Raw genomic sequence first — 17385 nt, forward strand, 5'->3', positions numbered from 1 at the left:
CGTAACCAGCTTTAGGCTTACAAAAAGTCGTTTTATCAGGAAACAATGGCTTTAGTGCTGAGCTGTAGTAACCGTAGGCCAAAACGCAATAAAATACTAACACATACGCAAGCTGGTAATTACTCTTATAATTGTGGGTTTTCGTATGGAACAGCAGCGTCCGGTAATATGATAGTCATCAAATATGCCGTGCTAGTACTGTTTTAGAGTTACTGCTGGTTGTAGCGCTAAAGGCTGGGTAGTATTTAGTCTTGGTTCATCATAAGGATATTAAAAGAGGTTAAAACGTTACGTGTGAGCAGGGTTTTTTTAAGGTTTGGTTTGGGTGACCGCTAAGTAGTTTTAAGAGACCGCAAGTGTTTCATTTAAATACCGTTTCGGTCCCCCAAAACACCTTAAAAAAACACTGCGTGTGAGAAATATGTATGTGTTTTTAGGAGCAAGTGCAAAGTATGTAATTGAAACTTTAGTTAAGTGGTAGTATGGTTTCGTCTATTACTATTTGGTTGTTTGTTGTATGGCTATATGTTAACCAGTTGACAGGCGATATGTTTCGGGCAAGAACAGGCAATTTACAATTACAAAGCTTTTTACTAACATCCAAACAGTGATTAAAATCCTTACAGAAAACATAAAAAATTTTTTAGGCCAGTTTCAAATGTTTTTGTGTGAAAAAGTATTAAGGTTGTTACAGAATAAATTTGTTTTCTCAAATACACCAGTAAATATAAAAATTACTGTAATGCGTGGGTCACATATACTAAGCAATCACAGTGAATGTTAACCCATTGTCAAATGGGGAAAATACATCAGTACTTATAAACGGGTGTGACTGATGTGGCCCCTCATATCATTGATGATGGCATGAGCATTTGCCGAAACGTTTGAACAATAAAGTATGTCGCTTTTTTTCACGTATATTAGGCCGCTATATTCCTCTGTAGACTTGTGAAAAAATGCATTGTTTTAACATCTTAAACATAGTTTGTCGTTGTAGCTAATATAACAGAAAGTAAAAATACTGATACATCGCGTGACAAGGCGTTAACGCATGAGCACGAATCCCAAATGCATTCACCCCTGATGCAAAACATTTATTAATAGAAAACTCAGCGGACGAAATGACCCATGAATTCGGGCCTAGTTTGACGCAATATTTTTAGCCTGTAAATTTATCCCTGCGATCAAGCGAGCATATTTTAGCAAAAAAAACGCATTTCACTAAGTCATACATATTTCAAACGAAGCTTGACTTGAAGCTAGAACAGATTGTTTACAACATTTTCTTATGCCAAGCATCTATTGCAACCTAGGCCTACCTGCGGTTAAAATGCGATACTCAACATTAGATACAAAAATAGTTTAGCATTTGCGAATAGACGCTTAACAGAAGGATGTTACTGAATATAGGGGGGGATGTGTACTGTCGTCGGTGGTGTATATATAGCTTGTCCTTATAATGATAACTTCCCAAAACAGCCGTTAGAAAGCGTAGAATGTCGTGTGTTATTAATTTCTTTATAAATCAGAGGCCAGGGCATTGCAAAGACTACATGAATACAGTCATAATAAAAAAATGTTTAGATAAATGTTTTATACAGTATGGACGTTTAGAAAAATGCTTTGCAGCCAAAGACTTGTTATTACAAAACAATTAAGAGCAGAATAAAATGTGACTTCATTTGAAGTATAACAGAATTTCCAGTTCAGGTTTTGAAAATATTTTGAAGTCTTCTAACAAAATGATTTTGATAACACTGGGTCTTGCTATTACTACAACAGTTCTATAGGAGCACAAAGAAAATGTACACATGTCAAACAGCCCCTGATCAATCATGCTTTATAATTGGCTGCATTTGGAAAAAACAACTGATTACTAAATATTGATTTAACTCTGTTTCTTCAATTTACCACCACCTGTATGGGTGCATTACAGTAATATGAAGTGCATTTCTTCATAATAGGGAAGACCAACGCATAGAAGATTAGTTGTTTTAAGTCAATATCGCAACCAGGTTTAAGAGCAGGTTAAGATTGAACTAAACGCAGTGCCGAAGTGCTTGGTCTAACATTGTGTTGTGATAGCAATAGCTCTTGCCACAAGTTTTTTGAGAGTTTTGTTTTTATTCAAGTTTCTTTCGAGTTCGTTTCAAAGGTTTGTAAAAATGAATACTTGTTTCTTTTCAAGTGCTTAAAGACAGACATCAAAATTCTACTAACACAGACCTCAAAATTCTACTAATATGCAAATTTAACAGCGCTTGAATGTTGTAAATTAGACGAAATACAGTTGTGTCGCTTTCGACACAGTGAGACGTATGTACATTTTCGTACTAGTTTAATTAGCACTTACCGTGGCCGCTAGAAGGAAATGATAGGGCAAAAATTCGAGCCTCAAAGTTTCGTCAAATTGTTTCAAGCAGTGAATTTCAATCCCCTGGTTATCGTAAACGTAGAGCCACTTCCGCTGAGCAACCGCAAATAGGTTTTCGCTGTGTAACCACCTGCGAACAGCATAAATAACAACTTCTAACCTGTTTTGACAGCGTACAGCGAAGGCATAAACAGTGTAGCATCTGATATACAGTGTTTGGCCCATGCTTAAAAACATGTTTATGCCTTTAAGATGGTAAACATACGTGTGGTTTGGAACCTGTTTTATGTGGTTTGCAGTATGTTTTAACGATAACATGGGTACTTACTACCTGTTTGTCAGACACACAAGTCTGCTATAGTTAGTATGTAATATGTTTGCGCATAAAACAAGCATGTGTTTCCATTGGCGAGTGCAGTGTTTCGTAAATACGTGTACTGTTTTGGTTATAAATGTTAGAAATCTGTTTTGGTAAAATATGTTACAAAAATTGATGTCGGTAAGTTATTGCAAGTTTGTCTCGAAACGTTTTTTTAGCTTTACGTACATTTGACATATCTTTTTTAGCTGAAAATATTCATTCAAATAAAAAGTTTACTTTAAAAACTTTTTGAAGCTGTAATTTAGCGTTGGTTGCAGGAAATATATTGGAAGAACTTTTGGGCGCAAATTGTTCGAAAAAGCCCCTAGCAGAAGTTGTACCAATAGTAGGCAGTCAAAATACAGAACATAAAGATAATTTTAAGATATTTTCTGTGCAGTATTTCTGGTTCAAAAGCCTTTTCTTTTCCCCTTATATAACCTTAACATAGCATTTGATGTATCCTGCAGAATTTTACATAAAGCAAGTAATTTGTAGTCATTACAACTTCCTCTTAGTTATGTAAGTCTGACCAAGGATAAAAGTTCAACAGGGACGTTTGAGTTCAAAAGCAACCTCACAAAACTACCGTTCATGCGTAAACGGGATGTCTATTAAAAAAAAACTTGTCTGTAACACGGGAAGGCCATCTAACTGTCATTGGAAGGAAATTGGTGACATTTTAGTTTGCTTGGGCGTTGACTGCTGGTTAAAACATGCTCAAGGTTGTATAGAGCAGACTAAGATGTTGCAGTATAATGTATAATCGCTATCAGAAAAAAACATTTTTTTTTTATTTAAAATACTTTACTTTTTATTATTATTATTAGTTATTAAATTAGATATTGAATGAATTTCAGACGCTTAGGGAAATGCTCATGCCATAATTATTGCTATCAAAATTAGCAATAACATGACATCACTGATGAGGCCATAAGCACTTGCCGAAACGTTAAAATTATAAAACATGACGCTTTATATGTTTATTTCGGCCGTTGTTTTCCTCTAAAGCTTACAACAAGATTCGAATACTTACGAAAAAAATTAGCAGTAGCATTGTATTAACCAAGTACTAACCGCAGTTCTTATTTGTTTACAACACAGATAGGGGAATATTGAGTAAAGATTAGGTCTCTTGTGCATAAAAACGTTTGTAACAACTTCACCCAAGAGACAAACTTGAAAGACAATTCTCGGGCGAAAGCTCTTTGATCCAACCAAGGTCCACAAAGACGTTCTACTCGATATAATCTCAGCGATGATTGCATAAACAGGAGATTTTTAACTGGATTAACCTCTGGATTATATCTCAGAAGAGCGGGACTTGGTGAATTCGTCCGTTTTGGGGAAAGAAAAAAAAAAAACGAAGGAAAAAAGATTTTGACGACCAAGGAGATAAACAAAGTCGAAACAAATGTTGAAAATGGGTTGTGGTCTTTCCAAAGAGAATGTGGAAGCAAGTCAGAAAAGTCGAGACATTGACAGGCAGATTAAAAACGAAACAAAGGTAAAAAAACATAAACTGGTTCTCCTTTAAAGGGCCCACTTTGGTAACACATTTTGCGTAGTCAACCGTAACACTTTTTACTGCAAACTTAAAGGTAGCACTCACTTTGTTTTTAAATGTTAGCAAACTAAAGCCTTTTTGGAATAAAGGTATAAGCGATGCCAAAGAGTTCATAAAATTAACATTTAGTGATGGTAATCTACAAATTTAAACTTGTTTTGTAATTGCTATTTTTCACGGCAAATGTGATTGTAAAACTGTATTGTAAAAGTCGAAAAAAGTATATTAAGCGCAGAAGACTTGGCTAAAACAACAAAAATCATCAAAATCAGTTTTTCGCTCTCTTAACTTTTCATTACAGGAAGCGATGTTTTGATTATTAGTTATAATTGCCGTTAGATAAAGAGAAAGTCAAGTTTAACAACCCAATTTGCTAGATATTTATATCAGTTTTGCGGTTATTAATGGTAAAAATAATTTCCTGTGCGCAAATTAAATTTAAATTATGGCTGAAACTAGTACTGAATATAAAAAATGTTAGAAAAATATTTCGACACTTGATTGTATGACTATGTTTTTAAATTTTCAGGCATTTCAAGAACAAATAAAACTTCTTCTGCTCGGCGCAGGGGAGTCAGGAAAAAGTACAGTTGTCAAACAAATGGTTATTATCCATAAAGACGGATACTCCGACGAGGAACGGTTAAAATACAAGTAACGTCCTTCATACTGTATAACTCTTAAAGCTATACTGCTAAAACGTACTGGGATTGATGCTGTTTATGTTAGCGATTTGGCCAAATTGCAAAACAGGCTTTGTCCATTGCTTTACCTACACGAATTCCGCAAAACATATGCAGTTAAACAGAAACCAAATGAACAAAAACCGTATGTAACAGTTTTGGAACTTGCTTATAGGCTTATACGTACACTGCAAAACTACATAAACAATATAATTGCTCAATGAATGAATATAGAATTACAGACTATTGGATATTAGAACTAAATACGACTTCAGTTTTACGAAAATGGATTAAGCGCATTGGGCTGTTCCTAGTTTTTTTTTTAAATCAATGCACAATTTAAGGGCGGTAACTGTGCGCCACTTACTGGTAAAGAATATACCAATAAGGCTTATGTGGTAAATCAGTAGTACTTTAAATCAAGGTTCCAAAAAAGGCAATTTTTGAAGAAAAAATACGCCAGCACTTCTTCAAGCAATTGAAACAAAATGTCATCAAAACTTGCTAATTTCAGCCAATTTTTCCGACCCAAAATAAGTGTATAAAATGTTGAAAACTTATTAAAATGAAGTATTATACCTTTTTAAGCTAACTACATAAAAATTAGGTATTCTGTACACAATAGTGTTAAGTTTATCACTTGGCAACAATACTGAATATGTTTTCAAACAATCAAATTTTAACGTTTTGTATTTTTTACACAGACCAGTGGTACATAACAACGTAATGCAAAGTATGCTATCAATGATACGAGCAATGAAAAAGCTGGAAATTCCTTTTGGCGAGGAAGACAAAGAAGTAAGAAAAAACAAATTACGTAACTTCTAATGTTAAGTAACCTGTCAGTTCATTCAGTCAATACATCAACCAATGTCCATATTTGGGCAATTTCAGTTCACAACCTATCTTATACTTTAAAATTGTGATTTCATACCGCAGAAAAATCAATGCAATCTATTGTTACGTAACAGTGATATTCTTTTGTTCAAACAATAGGAGGATGCCAAAAAGATTATGCGCGTGGCGGCGTCGATGCATGATGAAATTCCAGGAGACATCGGTGAATGCATAAAGCGATTGTGGGCCGATAAAGGAGTAAAGGTGAGTAATGCACACTTGGCATACAGTTATCTTGGCCCTTAACTATGGATGTACGTTAAACCAGATCAATACTTAAGAGGGATTGGAGCCGTAGCCAAATTTAACTAATCTTGTCACAGTAATGTGCAAGTGTATGTTTCGATTTTTACGAGGTTTCTACGCAAGCTGCTCTTAATTACGAATTCCGCTTTAAACCATTTGGCCAACTTCTGGACCAACTTATGTTTTTGCCAAACGGTCTGCACAAGTGCATATTTTTCCTGGGGTTTGAACTCACGACTCTTCGACAACAAATGGCGCTCAACTTTATGAGTGTCTTGTAATTCAAACTATTACAAACAACACGCACTGCTTTCAGCTTATTATTGATATCAGCTGGCACAAATCACTAATAGTCAGAAAAAAAGTTGGCACGCGAAGCCTTTACCACATAGAAATAACAAATAAATTGGCAAGCTTTTCTGATCAATTCTCATGTTTTTAGAGCTCTTTACAGCTAACAGAACAATCAACAGTCTTTCAACTTAACGAATGTGAAAAAAGTTCTACGCCAAAGATTACTACATAAAGATAAAAAGATTACACTTTTTTTCACAGACCGTGTTTTCCCGAGCGAGAGAATATCATCTGATCGATTCCACCGAATATTACATGGACGAAATTGACGATATTTTGGCGGCAAATTACGTCCCATCAGACCAAGATATTCTCAGGACGAGAGTGACCACGACCGGAATATCAGAAACAAAGTAAGTCATAGAAATCATATTTGAGCTATATCAATTCACATTTACTAAAACATCAAGTCAAATATATTTCGCCTATGCGGCATCATTGGTATCTTATTCAAATAGAATATCAATTCATGTGCTTTCTTATTTACCATCAAAGTCCGATTTTACTGCTAAATTAATGCACAACAACAATTTTGCTTGGTTAAAAATAAAAAGGCGCCATGTTTGCAAAGCACTGACGATAGGAAAAATAATCCAATTTACGAACGACGCGCAGTCCGTGCGTTTTACCTTCAAATGTTTTTGAACCAAACGACTACGAATATATTTTCAGGTTCTCCTTTAAAGACATCAACTTTCTGATGGTTGACGTCGGAGGCCAAAGAACAGAACGAAAAAAATGGATCCACTGCTTTGAAGATGTGACAGCAATTATATTTGTGGTGGCTCTTAGTGGATATGACCAGGTAGAAATAATGTCCAAAATGGGCTTTTTAGTTACATTTAAAAATGACTAGTTACTGTTGCATTCCATTAAGCCACTGTTTCAAAGTGTCAGTCAAAATTCCCAATACAATCTTATACAGTTAAGATCAACATAAATCATAACTGGGATCAGTTCTGAAACGTCTATGCAGACCAGCGGTCCAAGACTACCAGGCCCATTAAATCACAAGACTGCCAGGCCCATTAAAGGTGCCATACCGAATCAGCCAGTCACCAAAATTCACCACCATATGGCAAGGCGTAGGCTAGAAAAATCTAGAATGCAGTGGGATTCGAACCCACGACAGGAGTCTTCCCGGGACTCACACTCTACTACAGGCTCAGTGGAGAAATCGTTGAAAAAAATTCTTATTTACTTAATACATGGACATTTTAGGTGCTACTAGAAGATGAAGAAATGAACCGAATGCATGAATCAATGGTACTTTTTGATTCCATTTGCAACAATTCATGGTTTTCGAAAACAGCCATGATCCTTTTCCTAAACAAGAAGGACTTGTTTCAACAAAAGATAGAGCATTCCCCACTATCTATTTGTTTTCCTGATTATACAGGTAACATTATAACCTAAAGTTTTTGCGCACTTATTTCAAAGTTGATAAAAAACAAATCTACATTAAAATTCAAATTTATGACCCAATAATAAAAACAAAATTAAAGGTCTTAATGTGCGCAATAAATTCCAGAAGAATTTCTAGAAAAATAGAGAAAAGGTGGAATAAAGTGTACATTGAAATATCCAGTGTCTACAAGGTTGTGCACATATTGCACTGAGAGACAACTGACATTCCTTATTACACATTTTGTACTGACAACAAACAGGAACTATAAATTCATTGTAATTAATGTTGTTTGGTTACTGATTTCGTTATTGTTGTTCGTACAGGGAAAAACACCTATGCAGAAGCATCAGTATTTATTAGACGACAGTTCGAAGATCTCAACATTCATCCTGATACTAAAGAGATCTACTCACATTTTACTTGCGCAACAGACACACGAAACATTGAGGTATGCAACTACCAATAACTCTGTCTAATCACAATTAATATGCCCAACTTAAACCATAGACCAAGCTTTTCAGTCCAATATCATTTCAAATCATCGCAAAACGAAAACAGTTTGCCAATAAACATGACACAGTGCATAGAGTCAATTTCCATAAATGTAAACCCTAGAACTAACCGTATGTCCTGTTATAAACAGCAAATGTATTTCCTTTTAATTGCATACTAAATCCAAACCCCACAACTCATTACTGTATTATAAAATCTTTCTGATAAATACTGTATTATCCATTTATTCACAAACAAATTTAAAAATGGATGTGTAATTAACTAAAAATTGTCTGTACAAATATAGGTTGTGTTTGATGCGGTCGCGGACGTCATCACAAAGTCAAACATGATGGAGATCGGACTCATATAAAATGAAATCTGAGTCTTAAGGCTTGAACAAATGTGGAGTAACATGGAACCAAGAGCCAAACACAAACTCTATAAAAGCGCAACTCCTCCAAACTCCTTACTTACATGGCCATTTAGTCAAAGACCAAAGAACGCCAAGAAAGTCCGAGTACAATTATGGTACATGACAACGAAGACTTCTATTTCATTGATCTTTAATGAACGCTTTCGGTCAACAAACTGGCATGAACTTGATGTTTCTGCCAAAGTGCGCTCAACAGAACTTTGCTATTTTGTGCACTAAAACTTGATGCAGTATTTGTTGTTTTTTGTTTGTAAAATTACCAGCACTAGCCCATGTTGGTACAATTTTGCACAGTGCTGTATAACAGGGCAAAAAAGACCTATTCAGACTCATAAGTCACCTCCAAAATAATCTATGAACTTTATCTTTTAATGCTATGACCTAAAAAATGTAATACAGTAGCTTCTTAAGTCTTTCCGTCTGTGGTTATGTCCATATTCTTGTTGTACATTGCTGTTTGCAGTTGTTTTAAAGTTATTAAATTTGATGCTTCGTTTCAATACACTACCAACTTTCTGACAGCCCTTGGAAGATTATTTACTCCCAAGTTTGTAAATGCAAAACGCCTGTTGTGATCTAAACTTGTTTAAGAAAAAATATGCATCTGATTGCTAGTAAACCAGTACAGGTGTTTTTAGTAAAATATTAAGGACATAAACAGAAAAATATATTTCTTAACATTGTCAAAGACAGACTGCTATTCAGCCATAAAAATGCATTGGCTGGTAGACAGCAAGTTTAACTTTGTGATCAGAATAAATAGGTGTCAGTGCCATAACTTGTTACACAGTAACGCATGGTGGCATAGGACAACATGTTAACTATGCTACATACCTAATCATGCTCACTGGCATATATTCTCAGAATCGGAGGTCTGTGTAGCCATTAGCCCAGTGGTTCCCAACCACGGAGGAATTTACTTTAATTTGTACAGTACTTTGCATCTACTAAACATAGGGAACCACTGCACTAGCCAGTGTAAGGTAGCACATACAGAAGCAAGTGAAGATACCGCATACAAGTACCATGTGAGAATACCTTTGATACAGAGTACTTAAATATAGTGTTGTACTTAGTTGTATATCACTATCTAATTTGTCTGACATGGTCATTCGCACACACACACATGGTCATACCCACACAGACAGAAGCATGTAGAAAAATGTGATCTCCACACGATAGTGAAAAAATATACAAAACCTGACAGAACCCTGCCCAATTTTGTGCTGACTGAAGCAAAGATTTTTGGCAAAAAGCCGCCCATATTCTTATAGTGTAAACGGCCTTCAGGATCGAACATTGGTATCAAAAACTCAGGTAAAGTATTTCAATACCGAGTACGAATATCGATACCACTGAAATCATCCGATACCATTGATACTGAGTACCGGGTACTCGTCCCATCACTGATGGCAATACCTTCATTTCATGACTAAACTTAGCTTAGTATATATATACATACTTTATATGTGATGATATTAAGGGACTTACTTTATATCCGACACAGCTTCCATAACATTCATCTCACACATGAGTTTCTTGTTTACCCAATCGAAAGCAGCAACATGCCCCCGGTTGCCACCGAGTAGGAGATGTCTGTGAAATAAGTAATACGAATATCACACTTCAGCTACAACATACTTTAAGTAAAATTTAGCAGAAAGCTTGACTTGGCTCTATTGCAAAATGAAACTGCTAAGGTTATTGCCAGAAGAGTTCTACAAACTTGATATTATGCCTGGCAGCAACAGCTTATATATGCTAAGGTTATTGTTAGCATTAATAACCAAACTATTTGTAAGCATTGATTTATTTGACACAACAAATGTTTTAAGTGTGCATTTACAAAACAAACTTGCTTCAGTTTTCAGCTGTGTGGGTCTTCAAGTTTATTGAAAATCAATTTAGGCAGTATAAATCGAATTGTATACAAAGATAAAAACAAACCTTCCATTTCTGGTGTAATCCAGTCGATATGGTCCAAATTGATCAAGATTTAACTCAAAGAATTTATTTGCGCTTGCGATATCAGCTGCACCTGCTATATCTTGCTGTTGAATCTTCCAAGTGCTCTCACCCTCTTCAGCCTCAATAAATCTTAAAACCAAAATATTTCAATATCAAAGGTCAATATAGTGAACGCTGAACAGGACAGGTTTTATGTTTTGTTTAATTGATTGTTGCCCACTAAATAAACTTTAATGTGACATAAATGAGTGAAAACATATGACAACAGAATTTAAAAAGCACAGCAATAATTACCCTGGTTCTTCAGTCAGCAATAAATCAAATCTTGCTGCTTGATCTACAGCATGTTTGCATTTTGATTGTGTTGAGTTTAAATGGCCTGTAAGTAACCAATAGATGTGAAAAAGTTGATATTACATGAAAAAAAGTTCAAACTACAGTTCGCAAGTAGCTGTATACCAGACTAGAGCCTGTACATATTCATCTCAATATTCTGTGGTGACAATGACATGTAAACTATTTTTAGCTTTCTACAATTATAATGTCCAAGCACAACTTCTGTAACTGTTCTTAAACTGTTGCGAACAGTATCTGGAAAAATCGGTCATTATCTTTAAAGCAATTAAACTCAGTTTTAAATGATGTCAAAAATGTTTTATCTGACTGCAAAGCCTCAATCAGGATTACAAAACAAATTACATATATACACGTCATATTACCTTTAAGTTTTTTGTTTATTATTTTTGTAGTTTTGTAAGTTTTTCCTCTTTCATGAATAACTTTCTTTGCTTCTGGTATTGGTGCTGGGCCTTCAAAATGATCCTACAAATAAAAACATTTAACTTGATTAGTTAAAGAAATATTAGGTAATCTTCACTTGATTTTTATTGTACCTTCACTTTTTTGCTGTTTTTATTCCTGGTTTGATTCTGCAACATATTAAAAGACAATATTTAGTGAAAACATGTTGCATGGTACAAAAACTACAATATTGGAAATTGGAATACAAAAAACATTTTTCATGCAGATGTGGTGACAAAAACAGAACAATATATTTGTAATATGGGAGAGTTTAAGTACAAAATAGTTTGTTAGCATAGGGTCACACTAAAAGCAGAAAAACGGAAAAGCGGAAAAAGCAGGAAATCAACACTAAAAGCAGAAAAGAAAGGTAAAGCAGAAAAAAGGGAAATTTGTGTTTTCTAAAAGAGGGAAAAAATAATTCCAGAAAAACAGGAAAAGAGTGAAATTTCTTGTTTCATAAGATTTTGAAATACGAAAAGCAGAAAAACGGGAAATGTTTCTTTATTTGTTTTTTAAACCTTTCTGACGGGCTACTCTAAAGTATGCAATCTAGGGCTATTAGAAGGTGAGGGGATTGTAATACAAATGTCTTTATAATTTAATTTAGATACCTTTTGGACCTAATTTTCTTAGTGTTAACATGTGGTACCATACAGTGTTCAGTACCACTCTCAACACATATGAGAATATTAAGTGCAAACTGGGAATCTAAAACTAAATTATAGTGTTATTCTTATCATGGACCTTTACCCAGACCCTAAAAGCCCTAACCGTCAACATTTTATAGATTGCGTATTTTGGAGGAGCCCCTTTCTAACTCGTAAAAATCATTTCAATGTGATCTATTGGTGTTCTACATCGATTGTGTCGAATACTGGAAAACAAGAAATGTTTTTTTATTTGTTTATTTCCTGTCTTTTCTATATTTTGACACAATCAATGTAGAACGCTATTAGAACACTTTCGAATGGTTTTTACGAGCTAGAACGGCAAAAAAACAAATAAAGAAACATTTCCCGTTTTTATGCTTTTCGTAATAAAACAAGAAATTTCACTCTTTTCCTGTTTTTCTGGAATTATTTTTTCCCTCTTTCAGAAAACACAAAGTTCCCCTTTTTCTGCTTTTGCTTTCTTTTCTGCTTTTAGTGTTGATTTCCTGCTTTTCCCGCTTTTCTGCTTTTAGTGTTGATTTCCCGCTTTTCTGTTTTTCTGCTTTTAATGTTACCCGTGAGCATAAACCACAGGTCATCACATGCATGGATACATACTGTGTGATTGGTTAAAGTCACTGTCTCATCCCATACAAAAACATTTTTTTTATTTTTTAACATAAAAAGTACTGCCTACCTTTTCATTGTTGTCTCCAGTCTTGGTGTAATACCTTGACATGTTGTACTTTTGGTGCAGAGTCTAACATATATTCCTTATGATTTTTGGGACTAAATAATCTCAAAAAAGTCTAAAAATCCCAAAAGCATTCACTTAGCATGGAAAACACAGAGAAAAATATAAACATCAGCACCAAATCGCACTTTTGCTTTTGGGCGAAATCCAATGATAGAAAGTGACAATTCAAAATCTTTTCTTTATATAATTTTATTAAAAAGCATTAGATATCAAGTAAATCTTCCATAATAAATGCAAAGAATATTTGTTTACTTTTTGGCGTAACACATTATAAAATTTTTACCACAGTTTTGTCGTTTTCACTGCTTGCTCATCGGATTTATTGTTGCACGTGTGCCCAAAATCGGGGATTTACCACGTTTAGCAACGAAATAGACCAGGGGTCGGCACTCGGCACTCGGCAACCCTGGCATGCGTGTGATTTTAATTGCACGCCAACAAATTTGCATGTTTACATTGAAGAGTTGATCATGCGTTTCAGAACTTCGCGGAACTTGCAATCGAAAAAATAAATGGAAACAAAAAAACAAGGAGTTTCTGTACTTTGACGTGATGTTTTTGAAAATTTTGCATTTAGATTTGCATTTAGATTGTGGAGTTAGATGTCTTTCACTGATGAACATATTTATTTTTCTTGCTGATGTCGTAAACGTTTTGTTATTTTTGCCCTTTACAAAAAAAGTTTTCAAAAGAAAACCATTAACGAGCCTAAATAAAGCTTACGCAGTCAAACGTACCCCGGCCCTTTTTCCTTTCCTGTAGCGTATGACGTCACCTCGTAAACAACGCCGGCGCATCAGAGATTTTCTTTGTGAGTAATGGCCGCGTACAGTTGTGTAACTTTCTTGTGATCTTCGGATCAACTCTGTTTGAACTCTGCAGCCTAAATGTTGTGTGGACAGTTTGAAAGTTAAAGGTGAATTGATCACAAATTCGACTGCAATGTGGAATTAGAAAATCAAGTGTAGTTTCTACAACTTAAACAGCAGGACAGAAGTGTTCAAAGAGTTACAGCCTCAATACTTTAAATGGCAGATCAACACAAGTCTTCGTTACAACTGGTAAGTATGCCTACGACGTTGTTTCGTACACAATACAGTTGCATTATGTCTCAATAAGCCAATAGTTTTTATATGTTTAAGGTCATACATACATTTTTACGTAATAATTTTTCAGCCTAAATACAATTATGTTCGTAAAAATGCACATTCCTTTAAAAAATAATAGTAACAACGAACGTATATTCGTCCTGAAAGAGAAAAAGAGACTAAAAGGAGAAAATAGAGAAAGAACGAGTGAGAAAAAGAGAAGTTGGAGGTGGCATCGGAAACAGGCTAAAAACCCATCTAAAAATACACCATTGTTTCCTCCAAGTATGAAATAGTGCGGCAGGTTTGCTTTATTTCAATTCTCCCACCATAAGCAAAAATTTCCTGCGGATGCAGACGTTTTTCCTGGATTTTTGAACACCTTGCCTTATGGCAGGGGTGGCCAAACTTTTTTACCAGAGGGCCAAATTTGCAACTGTCTTGCCACTGGAGGGCCGGATTAAATAAGATTTACGTAAAATTTGTCGTAACTTGCGTCATGGTTGGCAGACTGTTCTAAAAATAACGCTGCAAGGGCATTTATTCTAAAAAGAACAACGCTTGCCACAAGCTACTGCTAATAGCAGCCAGCGCTGTTGCACTGCCTGTTCACAGTGGTAAATATGGTGCTTGGAAAAAAAACCAGGCAAGGTGTTTGGCGGGCCGGATGAAACAGGACTGGGGGCCGGATGCGGCCCGCGGGCCGTAGTTTGGCCACCACTGTTTTAGTGCTATAGAGACTGCTGTAAGATTATTTTTTAGGAATTTGGAGAATTTTAAGGTTTAAGAAACAAAACGAGAGAAAAAAGTATTTAGTTGTTAATCATAAATGATGACTATAAACTTTTAATTTTGCTACATTTTTCGCTTTCCCAAAGATCACTCGGTTTCTGCAAGTTCCTTGCATCTACAAAGTTTAACATTTGACGTTTTGCTTCAGGTTTTGTGTTTTGTTACTTCACATTTTGTGTGTAACTATTTGTGTAGTTGGATAGTTTTTCTAATTAGTCTACACCTCACCTAGTTGGTTTTCCATGCTCAGTAGTTCCTCTCTGCAAAGTATAAGTAAATATCAGTCAAAGATAAAGCTCAGAATAAAACTGATTTAAACGTGACTTTTGTGTTTTTTTATTATTATTGACGGGGTTCGATTCCACGACGTTCCAGGGGACAAATCCCAATCACATGCATTAAATTATGTTCTGTATAGTGACGTTATAAACAGGGCTGCCACTGAGAATTTTAAGATATCCCAAGATTCCCTCGCCAAAAATCCCAAGGTTTGTCTAAAAATCCCAAAATAACCAAAAAATACCAAATACACAGTTCAAATCCTAGCTGGGGCAGGCAACATAATCTTTATGAAATAAGCTATTGCTGCCAGGCATAATGTTAGACCAAGTATTGCTCATCCAGCAGTTTTTATTGTAAACAATCGACGTTTCGACGTCCTATACAAGACGCCTTCATCAGGATAATGACATAACTTGCAAGACGAATGTCTTTTAAAGCGACAAAATGCAAAACACACACATGTAAAACATCGATAACAAGATCGCGCGCTGCAAACTCGCACCACCGTAGAGATAAAACAAGCTCAGTGGTGTAAAAGCCATAATCTTTATGGTTACACCAGGTCCCAGCCATCAAGTACCTTTGAAAAGACGCTAAGAAATACCATAAAAATACAAAATATAAAATATTTTTTTTACTGACACGTGATACGTCGAAAAGCCTGTAGTACTGGCCTGACTCACTAGTTTTGACAGGGAATTTCAATCAACTTACACGGCTTCGAACACAAATTGTTGAAACACCTTTGCGCAAATCGTTAAAAAAGGTGATTTTTACTAAAGGATAATTTTTGTTCGCAACAAGAGTATTAATTGTGTCTTAAATAATTTTAAAAAATCCCAAGGTTTAAAAAGTTTTTTCCAAGATCCCAAGGTCAGCACTGAATTCCCAAGATCTTGGGAAAAATCCCAAGGAGTGGCAGCCCTGGTTATAAAGCATTTACAATGGTCGTGGTTTGACTGTTTTATTGCTTTTAGCAGTTTTTGTCCTGTTATTGCTAACAAACTTCCTTTTTGATGTTTATTAATGGCCTTTGCGACTCCCAGTAAGAAGGCATACTACCCCCATTGGGGTCGCGACCAACGAGTTAAAGCCAGCCACTGTAGAAATAAAAAGTTGAATAGAAAACTTGCAACACAATGAAAGCATCATTAAGGAACTGCTTGTCAGGCAAGTCAGTATCAACAGCACGATCAACAAGGACAATTACAATCTTGTTCATGACTCCTGTGCAATGTGATACTACTACCATCAACTTAGACTCTAAGTTTTAAGTCTTAGACGAAGTTTGTTTTTGGTAAGTCTCAATACATGCTATTTATAGAGCTGCTCAGGAAGTTGTTACTTTTCGTGGGAGAATTAAAGTCAACAAGTTATATCCCAATATTTCATACTTGGAGGAAAAGACTATAGTGTATTTTTAGACGGGTTTGGATGAAGCCTGTTTTCTTAGCACCACCAAAGTGCATGGTGAAATTCCACTAGCTTCTTCTTTTCGTAGCTTATGCAGATCCTAGACGGAAAAACGCTTGTATCCTGTTTCGCCACCAACGCTATTGTGTCACTGTATCAGTTGGAAAATGCGAGTGACTAAACATTAAACTATGTAACAAATTGGGCGCAAACATAGGCTACACGGACATATATTGCAGTGTGTTTGGGGTAGTAGGCCTTTGTACAAGCACAAAAATTAAGAGCCCCCAAAAATGAGTGCACCATAAGTATACGACCTTACTTTTTTAATTTGTTAGGTCAGTACAAGACCAATGAAATCCACAACTACTTAAAATGCTATGTAATATTAGTTGATAAAGGCCATTGCAAAACATTACCTGAGACGACTGCTCATAGCACATTTATCTAACACAATCCATTTTGTGCAAATCAACACATGTTGTAATTTTATCTTGGTAGATCAAACTTTTGGGCAAAATTCGGGATTTAATTCCACCAATTTAGGGTTCGGGTTTGGTTTAGGTGTCGTACATTTGGATTTGGGCCGAGTTCGGTATAAAGGACGGAAAAGTTATTTTCATTCCAGACTAGCTTTTTGCTTTTTGTTCAAGAGTAAGGTGACATTAGTACTGCTTTAACTTAGATTGTTTCTACTGAATTTTTAGTAAGGCTGAAACTGAATAATTTTGTGATGCTGGCTCATTCAAGTGAACTTGTTTCTTGTTATTGTCGGTGAGTGCTTATTTCTGATTTGTGGCCTAAATTTAATTT

General features: G+C 35.4%; 2 protein-coding genes across 2 annotated transcripts in view; one reads left to right on the forward strand and one right to left on the reverse strand.

Annotated features, from left to right (window-relative positions):
- LOC145203652 (WD repeat-containing protein 46-like) overlaps nt 1-13401 on the reverse strand; it is a 33145-nt gene extending 19744 nt beyond the window's left edge. The window contains exons 1-8 of the mRNA XM_080075915.1: nt 13281-13401; nt 12938-13049; nt 11680-11715; nt 11506-11608; nt 11081-11165; nt 10766-10915; nt 10310-10414; nt 2354-2504 (exon numbers count right to left, since the gene is read on the reverse strand). Of these exons, the coding sequence (XP_079932041.1) occupies nt 2354-2504; nt 10310-10414; nt 10766-10915; nt 11081-11165; nt 11506-11608; nt 11680-11715; nt 12938-12979 (672 nt within the window). The 5' untranslated portion in view covers nt 12980-13049; nt 13281-13401. The remainder of the gene's footprint in view (nt 1-2353; nt 2505-10309; nt 10415-10765; nt 10916-11080; nt 11166-11505; nt 11609-11679; nt 11716-12937; nt 13050-13280) is intronic.
- On the forward strand, nt 3823-9339 carry LOC145203653 (guanine nucleotide-binding protein G(i) subunit alpha-2-like). Its single transcript, XM_080075916.1, has 9 exons — nt 3823-4242; nt 4832-4956; nt 5690-5783; nt 5982-6086; nt 6684-6835; nt 7155-7287; nt 7704-7881; nt 8214-8338; nt 8690-9339. The coding sequence occupies exons 1-9, from the start codon at nt 4150-4152 to the stop codon at nt 8753-8755; spliced, it is 1071 nt and encodes a 356-aa protein (XP_079932042.1). The 5' UTR covers nt 3823-4149; the 3' UTR covers nt 8756-9339.
- Nucleotides 13402-17385: the final 3984 nt, after the last annotated feature.

This window comes from Phallusia mammillata, chromosome 8 (assembly GCF_965637545.1).
Source record: "Phallusia mammillata chromosome 8, kaPhaMamm4.hap1.1, whole genome shotgun sequence".
NCBI classification, from domain to species: Eukaryota; Metazoa; Chordata; class Ascidiacea; order Phlebobranchia; family Ascidiidae; genus Phallusia; species Phallusia mammillata.